The 12,805-nt window shown below is 34.5% G+C and overlaps 1 protein-coding gene across 1 annotated transcript in view; it reads right to left on the bottom strand.

The window, feature by feature from the left end:
* LOC140159990 (uncharacterized) overlaps nucleotides 1-12,177 on the bottom strand; it is a 44,257-nt gene extending 32,080 nt beyond the window's left edge. Inside the window, exons 1-2 of the mRNA XM_072183260.1 lie at nucleotides 11,824-12,177; nucleotides 6,753-7,127 (exon numbers count right to left, since the gene is read on the bottom strand). Coding sequence (XP_072039361.1) covers nucleotides 6,753-7,127; nucleotides 11,824-11,928 — 480 coding nt within the window. The 5' untranslated portion in view covers nucleotides 11,929-12,177. The remainder of the gene's footprint in view (nucleotides 1-6,752; nucleotides 7,128-11,823) is intronic.
* Between the last annotated feature and the right edge of the window lie 628 nt (nucleotides 12,178-12,805).

The following is a 12,805-nucleotide window of genomic DNA, read 5'->3' as shown; positions in this document are numbered from 1 at the left end:
TTTAAGTGTCCGTACGTACAAAATCCATCAATATTGACTAAAATGAAAAATCCTATCCTTATTTGGCCAATTTTGTGCTTATTATTTGCAATGCGGTATGTTATTACACCTACAAAACTACAAAGTACGGATTTATGATGAGTATATTTTAGGATTAAGGCAAAGCACAGATATGCTTTTATATTGAAAACGCTATCAAAATTGGACTTGGAATACAATAAATACTTCCATGTTGCAGCACATTAAGTACACACTATGTTCATTGCTTGTTTTGCTTGTATATAGTAAAGTTAATTTTGGAGACAAAGGACCCTTATTCCAAAGCTTTGGTCACAGCGATTATTGTTTTACTTATTGTTACTTTCCCATTAACTTCTATACATTGGATTCACGTAATTTAAACATAGAATGATCAGATGCCTTGTATGAAGTCCACATTCCAGTACTCAACTTATTTTGTTTGCATTTTATTATTTTAGTCAAGTATTTTTTGATATAATGTAACATTTAATGCATAATGTTGAACAGAAAACGTTGCTTGCATTTCCAGCAAACGCGTTTCATGTATAATTTAAGCAGTTGAGCTGGAATCCGTTCACCTTTCTTTACAGTGAATATACTCCACCCAACAAGACAGATGTGATCAAATTAACTACCGTTGTTTCACGTAAACAACACGACATTGTTCATGTATCTTAAGATTAGATGACTAACAAAACAGTTTCTGACCAGGCAAAGGCAGTGCAATTGCAAAAGAAGTAATCAATTGATCACTCGTTTCCAATAAAATGTACTGTTGCCGTAGGAGCGAGAGAAGAGCTTGGTAATTGCTTATCCATCAACTAAGTGAAGATTTGGGATTTATAATTAGATAAAGTAAGAAGCAAATCTACAACGATGGTGTTGCAGTTACTTAGTTACGCTTGTATTAGTTTGTCATGGTTATTTGAACAACTCGTCGAGAATACTATCTAGTAGTAATGTGGTGCTTTAACTTGGATTGACTTACAAAACTAGATGACGACATCGTTCGGGCAGAATCAATTTGGATGAATCATTGCGATGTTTATTTTGTAATATGATAAATTAGATTTAATTTAAAATGGATGAGCCCAAACTCATTAAGGTATCATAAGAAGGGCCTTGCCATTTATTTCTCACTTTTGACGAGTTGATGTTAATATACGGGTGAATAACCTCTTAATATTTAATATAAAATTGGCGTGATTTGCTACTTGGCCTAGCAATGTTTTTTTTTACACACGAACATCTTAGGAAAATGAACTTTATACGATTCGAAATTCAATAGGTTGACACCTTTAATAGTGAGATATTCATATGACATTGTCAAATTGAAGGTCAGTATGAACTAACAATTAAAATGGTAATGGATTTTATTAAGTGCTTGTTCTTTGGTATGCTTTTTGATAATTACACTAATAGTATGTATTACACCTTAATGTGTAAATTTTATTATATCGTTATGAATTCGGCAGAGTGACGAATCGAGAATTTTGAGCAAATTGAGTTTTTGTATGCTTATGATTGTGTTTCAGGTTATCTTTTATTTCCACCAAAAATTAATGGTAAATCTTACTCACCGACGTAGTTATTAAAATTTTGATATGGACGAATCGCGCCTAAGTGCGATAAATGAATTCGGTAGAGAGACGAATCGTACAGCTTAATAGGCGCGGAGAAATAGAAACCCATCTAATCAGAACGCACAACAAGTGCGTGATTTCTACGCCGTTAGCGTCCGCGTTAAAACAAGTTGCGTGGAGTCGCTCGTTTTGTTCTTTTAAAATTGTTGCTATGCAAATTGAACTAGTCGCATTGAAGTCAGAGGTCTAGTTTAGGTAATTGTTTGCCTGGGATTGAACCAACGCTCTCAAACGCAGCTACCTCGGAACAATATGAGTTTAGCTTTTAACGCTGCCTAAACATGTCTCAATACAACTTACGTCACCAGTGTCACGAACCAACTTATGTGTAATTAAAACTCTTGCCCACGTGTTAAGAATAAACCTACATGGCGGGTAAAGATAAGTTGCGCGGTTACTACAGCTACTGATAGATTCATATATTTATGAAAAAGACATTTACATACCGGGATATTGAGGATCACATACACAGTTACTTTAAAAGATATCAATATTCTGGCGGTAGCGGTTATTTCATGATTTATATAATTCTAATTGACAAGTATTATTAGATTACATGACTTAGGTTCAAACAATCAATATATTAGCATTACTTCATTGGATGAAATAGGATCCTGAGGCAATCAATAGCGGTGCTGAAGTGCAGACCCCTTTAGATACCAAAGGCTATGGATCAAACGAAATTATTTGTTTAAATCATCCCTTGCCATGAGTGATGAGTGGTCAATATTTTCTGCTTGATTTAACGAAAATGTCATCAGTATCCTCAACACTCAGACAACTTCCATATGAGGAGCAAAACCGGACCCAATAATTGGTGTGTGAAATAAATTTGCCAGAATTCAGGGGATTTATTTTTATAGTCGTCAATAGCTACTTGCCGACACCAATCCATCAATAATACAATGGGGATTATCTTGACCACTCAAACATAGTGATTCCTTTGCATTTATAAGGTGATATTAGTGTATGGTGCGTGCAGAAAGGTAGTTTTTCATTTCTTTTTGGTTGGACTTAGGGAATCTGTGTCCGGTATACTGAGTCGTAAGACTTCCGTCTGATGCAATTGTTCGTGTCTATAGTTTTTGAGACACTGGTGATCTTCTGAAACACTAGCCTAACTTCAGCAAAAAACGTTCGAGTATCATTATGTGTAAGAGATTCATAAAAATGATACACTGAAATTTGTGTATATCATGATGATTAAATAATTTATATTATTTTCAACATCCAATACGAAACAATGGTACTCTGATTATAGATCCGATTTAAAGACAAAATGGACGACGACGAAGAAGAAGATCAAGAACCAGAACAAATTAAGCAGAAGAAGAATAGGAAAGCAATACAAAAACAACGTTTATGTGAAACCGTTAACAACACCTGTGATACCTAGCTCAGAATCAACTATCAAAAGCCTGAAACCATGATCCATATTGAAATACTAATATTTGTCATCATCGATCATTATACTTGAACATTTTGTTTGAGCCTTTTCTCATCAGGACCGTGGGTGGCCAATATTTTTCTGCGTTATTTAAAGAAAATGTCATCACTATCCTCAACACTCAGACAACTTCCATATGAGGAGCAAAACCGGACCCAATAATTGGTGTGTGAAATAAATTTGCCAGAATTCAGGGGATTTATTTTTATAGTCGACAATAGCTACTTTTGCCGTCATCAATCCATCAATAATTCAATGGGGATTATCGTGACCCAAACATAGCGATTCCATTGCATTTATAAGATGATATCAGTGTATGGTGCAGAAAGGTAGTTTTTCATTTCTTTTAGGTTGGACAATTGTTCGTGTCTATAGTGTCTGAGACAATAGTAAAACACTAGCCTAACTTCAGCAAACAAATTGGGAGTATTGTTATGTGTAAGAGATTCACACAAATAATATATTAGTGCTGAAATTGGTTTATGTCATGATGGTACGATCTTTTAGTATGAAATTGGTTAATTTTTTTTTTCAAACCTGATTTTTTGACATATTTGTAATATTTACACATGTCCTAACTTACATCTAAACGGACTCAGCCAAATTCGTTGTGCTTGTCAGGTAAACAGAGGAAATTTTGACATAATATCGAATTCAGACATGATGTCCCTCATAAAATAGCCAGTGGGTGTCTTTCCCTTTACCAGGTTATTTCGGCTTAAAATGGGCTGTAACCTTTCCTGTCAGTTATTACTAATATTGTTTCAGCATTTTGAGTAAAAAATAACAAAAATAAAATATAGAAGCAGAATAAAATTTATGAAAATCGTACGTTATGGCTTATACCATACTAATGGAAATCATTGTTAATGTTTTGTTATTCCCGCTCTATCCCCAATACATTAAACTATATTACCCTCACGACCCATTAAGCAAAATCGCGCACTGTGATTTGTTAAAATACATCACGTGAGAACCTGTATTCGCAATAATGGGTCGAGCGCCGTAACATATTCCTAGCCTTACTCGCACAGTATCTGCGCGATACGCGCTGCCACTTACGCGAACGCGCTCCACCTTGAAATTAACTATTTTGTGGTAAAAGAATAGAATTAAAGAGTATGGCTTTATCATTTACACCCAAATAAAGTATCCACGTTTTTACTGCCTTAGTCACATTATTTGGGTGTAAAGGATACTGTATTACCCTTTATACCATAAATGAAGTTCTGAGCAGTTACTCTATTTATTCAGGATCATGTTTCTCCCGGGATGTTTCTATTATTTTGATATTATGACATAATGTTGCTAAAGAAGATCAGCATATTAAACACGCGTAATGCATGTCAGTGTATTTAATGGGAGCTCAGGGCAATGAACGTGAATATAGTCAAATCAATTTGCGTGGTTTTTGACTGCATACACAAGCACCTTGTTAAATATGTTGTAGATTACAAGTAGCGTTATTTATTGAATAATAATAATAATAATAATAATAATAATAATAATAATAATAATAATAATAATGATAATAATAATAATAATAATAATAATAATGATAATAATAATAATGATAATAATAATGATAATAATAATATTAAAGGAAGAGGAAGAACAAGAACAACTCAAGCAGAAGAAGAATAGGAAAGCAATGGAAAACACCGTTTATGTGGAACCGTTAACAGTACCTGTGATATCTAGCTCAGTATCAACTATTCTTAGTCAGTGGGAGTGGTCTAGTTCGTAGACACATTTCTGATTGGACAATCGCATGATTTCGGGTGCCGTCTATCAGGCCGTAGACGACCCCACGTCATCATGCGTCTTGATAATGTGTAACACGCGTGTAGAGGTGCGAGTATGTATCGCGCTGGATGCGTAGACCAGTGCGGAATACGCGAACGCGCTAGCAATACGCACAACAGAATACGTGAAGTTGTAAACAAGTTTCGTTCATTTTATAATGAGGGGAGTTTTTATGACGGTAACTTAGTTTTTGCTTAAAAAATTTGTTTATTTTATTAAAATAATATTTAACTGACTAAGAATGAGAATAAACGATAGGAATTTTTATTTTGCCTATCCTCTACCTATGATAGACGACAGGCAGGTCCAATATTTTTATCGTAGTGGATACCGGCTGCGCCGGCATCCACTACTCAAAATATTGGACCTGCCTGTCGTCTATCACACGGTAGAGGATAAGCAAAATAAAAATTCCTATCGTTTATTCTCTAATCAAAAGCCATCATCCATATTGAGATAATAAATTTGTCATTATTGATCATTATACTTGAACATTTTGAGCCTTTCCCATCAGGACCCAAGGGTGCTCACGCACGGAATGACCGTTTAAACAAACAAACAAACAAACAAACAAATCACTACTATCACCACCACCGCGCCACCAATACCACCACCAGCACCAGCACCAGTACCACCAGCACCACCACCACCACAAGCACCACCAGCACCAGCACCACCACCACAACCACCATCACCCCACCACTATCATCATCACCTCCAATACCACTACCACCACCTCCATCGCCACCACAAACTGGTATCCCAGTTTACGGGTCTTAAGCATAACAATACCTACTCTGTTTTCCGTACAAAATTGAAAAAATATCTTGTATACATTGCCTTCAGATATGTTTTTAACACAGTTTAAAAAGATATTGAAGTGGTTCCCCGCAATTTACCATTCATTCTGATGCTTTTCTGCGTTTTTCCTAGATTGTAGCTTTTTGATGTATTTTAGATAATGGTGTAATATGACTTACTATTCTAGTCATGTAAATTCGCATTACATTACATTTTCAATGAGTGTTAATGAGCTAGAATGGTAAAATAAACTAATAACCAATTTGTGATTGATTTGAATCCATCATAATTCCATCCTTTATAATTTTCCTGGTTGTATTAAAATTTTCATTATCACAAAAAGTTTGTGGATATTATTTCAAAATTCTAATACTTTCAAATCTTCTGGACTATTGATTCAAGTCAATTTTGTTGGCGAGAAAATACTCTTGACGTCTACATATTGATTGATTTTGGCCTATAAGAAAACGCATTTCTTGACATTGAAATTGTAATAGATTAATACTAGAAACCCTCACCCTAAGGAAAAAATGCCACACAGAATGAATGAATTGGTAATTGGCAATAATTGCATTCACAATAGAATTGACAGAATGAACGACGGGATTAGTAATTAACATTAATTACATTCACAATAGTCTAGAATTAATAGAATATGAATGCCCATCCCAATGGATCAAGCGCATTAACCTTTATCAATACAAACTTCATATTCCATCGATATTTCCACTCACACAGTTGCCGATAAATGTTGGAATCCGATAGAATGTAGAATCAAGTTGGGAGGTATCATTAGGTATCGTTATTAATGTCTTCTGTTTGCTTTATAAGAATAATGTATTTACTACTAACAGAAATCAATAAAATTATTCAAATCATGATGAAAAACCAATATATTTTTCTGTTTGTAATTTAAATTGATGAAATCATAATTCTGGAATTCAAAGAGTTTTAATAACGCCAGCAATTTCGTTGATTACGTTATAGTTTTAGATAATTAAACAATAAATATGTATACCTTAAAAGAATCTTACCAAATCCGACTTCACCGCTTCAGTATCCCGTTTTCCAAAGAAGAATCCATTCCTTTTTCCAAAGAAGAAACCATTTCGTTTACTTTCTAATCCTGCTTGATAATTATTCCGGGCAGATTGTCTTGAGAGAAAGTTATATAAATTGTCTCTTGCATCAGTATCAATGGTTTGACCGGTAGCAACCCTCTCTACTTGTTCTAAGGCTGTCAAATCTTGTGGAGTATCTTCCTTATTCTCCTGTGTTTGTGGGTTTAGTAGAATGGCGGGAATATCGGCAGGTAATGAAGCAATTATCTCTTTTCTCAGTTTATTGATATTATCGTCTTTTGTCCACTGAATTGAATTTCCTGATGACCCGACTGGACTTCTCCGGACCTTAGAAAGGAAAATACCAAAGTTGGTTATAATTATCACTCAGGTTTAAGCAAACTTACAGATTCATGATTATGATAATGAAATCCCAAAGGGTAATATTTTACACTTACGAAAGGGCATCATAATTTCATCTATTTCGTCTATTACATTATTGTTATATCACACTGTATAAAACATAATGAGCAGTTTTTATTTTTAAAGACACAGAAAAGAAAAGGTTAATAATGAAGGGTTAAAAAAGGTTTGAAGGCCAGCTATCTTTTTTTTCGTGAAAGTTTGAAAATTAAAGTAGACATTGCCCCGACGGTTCGGAGAAGTTGGCGCCTTTGGCAAAATGACAGATTCTCTCTGATCCATGCAGGTTCTAAGTAATGGTCACTATCTCAGAATCGGTTTTAGTAACCTTTACAAAAATACGAAAAACATAAGATGAGGACTTTAATAACAACAGAGTAAAGCGGTGTTTAATAGCGACTTACGATTGACACCAAGGCCAGGGGCAATAGAGTAAAGCGGTGTACAGAGTAAAATACAGAAGTCATGCTTGACAATAGACCCCTCGGTTTTATCAGAACTAATCTCATACCCAGCGAACCCCTTTTGAGGATCTTACCACCCAAATTACGGTTCTGTAGAATTTATTCACTCACATATTTCACATCACCTACATCTACTGACTACTTATCCTAAAGTAGAATCCTAAAGGTTGCAGCAAAATTGGTCACATTTTGAAATATTTTCCTGAATACAGTTACCAGCATCAATAACAGAAACTAGCTGAGTAACAATTTGTCATTTTAAATATATTGCGATTTTATATGAATATCCGAGAGCATTTGATAGACATAATATACAATAGAATCGTGTTCCTGTTTAATAAAAGCGATGTTACAATGTCTTGAGTTTACGTCTTAAAAATGAGTTAGATAACTTTACGTCAGCGCTAACACGAAATAATATCAACCTTCAAAATGATAGTTTAATGCATTATCGATTGTGTTTGTTAAAAGAAAATGATTTTTAATACATCAATGCTTTAGTTATATTTAACTGAAACTGACTTTTGAAACCAAACCAATTGGAAATAAATAAGACTTTACGTTGAGGACTTTCAACACGTTCCATTAGTTGGCTGCACATCCTCTACAAGTAAATACATTCACGTCAAGATTAATGTAACTATATAGTGTGTCACGTAATTATGCATGAGAAGCCTTGGTATTCTGAGTTCACGTTAATTTTAATTAATCACTAAATTGCACATTATTCGGTAATAATTCATCGTAGTGTATGTAAAATTAGCAGGTCGATGGTAAAATGTGTTTTTTTCCGACTAAACCAGCGTCTATTAACGTGAAAAAAAAGCGATGCAAAGAAAGTCTTACAGTGCAATGAAATATATGTAATAAGCATGTTATTGGTCCTTTAAATTGTACTTCTATATATAGAGCCACAACTTCAGCGCCTCAAGTTAAGCTAAACAGTGATAAAGAGTTCCGGAAAAGGACTATACCATATTCGGCTTTGTATGTGTATATAAGAAGAGCCTTACCTACTATGACGCCAATGTAAATTGTTGTATTGCATTTTTCTATCCGAGGTTTCATAACGTCCATCATTCATCAGTTTAACTATCGTAATCATACACTGTATGAGTATTAGAGAATCATGACCTTATTTTAAAACTTGAATCTTGTGCCTAAAGCTGCGATTTTTCTGTAGAGCTTATATACCGTATACGGCTGTGTGCTTCCTCATTGTTGAGTTATAATTGCATAAAGACCTCAGAATTGTACTGTGTTATTTTAAAAAATCGATCTGCATGTTTCTTTTCTCACGTTAATGCAAAGCGGCAGGTTTAGCACCTCGATATATATGTATTCGCATGATACTAACAACTTTCTTTGCAGACAAACCACTGTTAAAATAAGATTTCTAATTAAACAGTCGCAAACGAATGCTTGCACTTTATCCGATTAACAATATGCGTGCGTGGCATCCTCGTCCACTGCTCCTCATATTTTGTCATGATAAAATAAATCATGTTTCTAATTATTTTGTATAAAATATATATTTTTTGTAATATGTTTGCAATTGGATGGATGAAAATAAACTAAACTGAACTATTACGTAATACCAAATACGGTTTCTTCGGGGATCATGCTTCAATAGAGTACTTCCGAACGTACTCCTCTAAATGAAAGACATGACACTTTCGTTCTAAAGGACAGGATGAAAATAGTACCAATACAAAAGAAGTAATTAAGTAATTCAATTTTGAAGGCAAACCTTATTTGACGGATGTATTATTATACGTTAACATGATTGCACCAGAAAATGTGTTTAATTTTCTCTCCAACCTTCCACACTTTGAACATTCACTTTTCAAAGTTGTCTTTATTCGGATTGTTTATTCTTTATACCAAACGAACTAAAAAAGTGTCTACAAACAGTTATTGGCATCTATTCAAGAATGTAATTGATAACCACAGGTGCTGCTGACAGCACTCATAGGATTATTGGTAAGTGTATTGATATTACCACGAGAGCATTCTCTCTTACTTTTTACGCTGTATTTACTATAAAAATAAGAGTTCTTCGGTTTTATTTAAACAAAATATGCTTCACAAAAATTGCTATGTCATGTAAAGCGGATATTTAATTCATGGCCTTTTGCATGTTTTGAGGATTAAAATATTTCTCGTTTGTCGCATAGTACGCTCTTTGAATTTTATCCCATCATTCAAAATATCTTTCATAAAGATGGTTGCATGATCTATTGAAATCCAGCATCCACAAAATAAAAAGGAAGTTTTACTTTTGCAAATTTAACGTAGGCGATTCAAAATCAAGTAACTTATATTAAGTAATATATCAGTAACTTAAATAAACTATACATTATCAAAATTACATTATCTAGATATTAAGTTATCCTATATCGTGTAAATAATCAGCAAGGATCATTTAAATTTGTTAATTTAATTAATAATTCCCTACCATACATGTTTTCTTTAGCTAATATCAATTCCTTTCGGTGCAGCATTATCTTAGTTTGTATGAATCCATATTATGCCAATGAGACGAATACATGTGTAGGGGTGTTCTTGTAGTGTGCACTTCTCTTATAAATTTTTGCAGATTGCAGAACACTTTATCCTCACCTACTTTTAGTATTTATTCTGCATTTTCTCTTCCAAACTTGTTAGCTTAATTAGCGCGTTAAGTGATGAAGTTATGGCTCTCATCGCCCTACTTTAAGATTAACGTACAGATGCATATGGCAATAACTTTGCACTAGATTGCATAGAATCTTACTTCGCTTGTTTCTTTCCAAAAACGTTGTCAGATGTTAATTACTAAACGATCGATATTTAACAATCTATTTAGCAAATTACATTTCACGCTAGTGTAAATGGAAGAGCGTATCGGAAAGAGAAAAAGCGGTTCTTTTGTACTTCGCATGATATCCCATAAGGGTTGAAACTACATATTTTCTACTCAAGGGACAAGACAGATGTTTCAGCCCAAGGAAACAAACCTGGTGCGCCGTTTTAAAACCAGTAATAAGTGTCAGTAAGAATATTTGGATTCTGTAATTATTCAAAGCTCTGGCTTATCCTGAAGTGGTCAATCAGCATTATCAGTACCAGAGTTAATAGTAAATAGTTTTTCCTTGACATTTGGTGTGTGGACATTGCAAATATCCGCAATTTTATTAAAATGGTCTTTGCCGTAGCTTACAAACATAGGTACTGTCTTTTACTAGGAGTCCACTTTGCAACACAATAATATGCACTATTATATTTTTGCACTTAGAAGTACCTGTATGACAATGACTGTGGCATTGAGCTTCGTTTGGATAGATTTTTGTCTTTGTGGTCATTACCATGGTTGAAAATGGAAGCAAGGTGGTATAAAAATTCAATGGCCAAATATGATTCCCTTCGTCGCACTATCCGTTACAATGGATATAATTCCAGTCGTGGGTTTTTTAACCTAAACAAAGCTTCAGCTGTATTTCTCTTGTTGTACCGGTACATAAGATTTTTTTTTATAATTGGCAATAGTAAAAGCAAGAATACAAACAACCGTGAGGCTGAAATTAAAAATATTTGAGATGCACTAAAGGTCTTTTTAATTACACGAGAAATGAAGCGTTATAACAAACTTTCAGGACAGCAAAGATTATCTTGATAAGGTTGTAATATCATGCGGTTATTCTTTAATAACGCTAACTGGAGCTACAAACACGCCCTTTTGTGTATCACAAAAACGCATATTGGTAAAATGTAACAAGTTGCTGCAAAAATGGATTGTGCAAATACAATGCCCGCTACTTTGACGGAGTTTATTCTCATAACAAATGTTATGTTTAACGGTCAAGTTAACATTGCATGTTTGCGTTAAATGTCAACACACCATGTAGTTATAATTTTCCGAGTCGATATGTGTATTGATTAAAAACATATTACAACCACTCATCGAAATTGACGGCGGACGTATCGCTTGTCAGACAGCTCGAAATAAGGCAAAATGAATATTGTTATAAAACTACTAACTATTACTAATTACTAATTACATGTTGATCTACTTGCACTGCAACACGATGCAATAAATGGACAGATCGAGTATCGTTAAAATTTGTCTAAAACACAGATAGTTATTTCCCAGAGCTCTTTGATAAAATACCACTAACCTTGTGTGACGAGTCTTGTGTATTAACTTCACCAAATATTGTTCGAGCCGCTAATAAAACCAATATTAGGTTAAGAATTGTGTAGAACCTTATTCCAAGTGCCATGTCTTTGCCGACCAGTTGACCGGGCTTCTCTGGCCTTTAAACGCCTGTTCCTTGGTGTTCTTTATAATTTTCAAACCCTTACGTATAAACCATCAAAAAGAAATCAACGGTGAGTAGTTCGGCAAGCTCTTGCAATATTAATAGCGACAAGCACGTGCGAACATATTGCCAATCGTAACTGCTCTTTTGATGTGACGTCACAGGAGTAAGGCTTCACTGTACACGTAATACGCAGTGGCAAGTCTTCGACCAAACCAGTGAAAATAATTAATTTTTCGAATAAACTTGACAAGGCAAGTTTGGTATATATTGTTGCTAGGAGGCGGTAATCTGCCAGGCAGAAAAATAATTCACAAAATAAAGCGCTCCGCTCCATTGTCAGTTATTCATCCACAAGTGTGGAGTTGTCTTATTTGTTTGGCAGGTAACACGCTCACTTGCATATGGATTTTCTTTCACAAATTTTGTTTACAAAATCAATTTAAATGTTGTGATTCTTTTAGACAACAAATTAAGAAGCAACGCATTACAAATATACCGTATGGTGCAATTTAGAACAATGTTTCAATATTCATCATTAAAACGTACAAGGGAAAATCAACATCATGATTTTTAAGAAAAAAAAAAAAAATAGTTCAGTGTGTAGGGGCCGGGTGTGTATACGTTCTTTCACATGGGTTTCTTTAAGGTCCAATCAGTACAGTAGCGTAGCCAGCCCGGGGTGGGGTGGGGCTGGGGGGGGGGGGCTCCCCGACAAAAATGAAAGTAAAATGTCTGGAGGGCAAAGGAAAAGAATCACGGGCCAAAATATTGTCAAATATCCCGGGCGCCACAATGAAGCCCTTTTCATTCAGATCATGGGCGAAAATAGTGTAAA

The sequence above is a fragment of the Amphiura filiformis genome, chromosome 1 (assembly GCF_039555335.1).
Source record: "Amphiura filiformis chromosome 1, Afil_fr2py, whole genome shotgun sequence".
Classification (NCBI taxonomy): Eukaryota; Metazoa; Echinodermata; class Ophiuroidea; order Amphilepidida; family Amphiuridae; genus Amphiura; species Amphiura filiformis.
The sequence above is the reverse complement of the archived record's forward strand: the minus strand, read 5'-3'. Positions and strand labels throughout refer to the sequence as shown.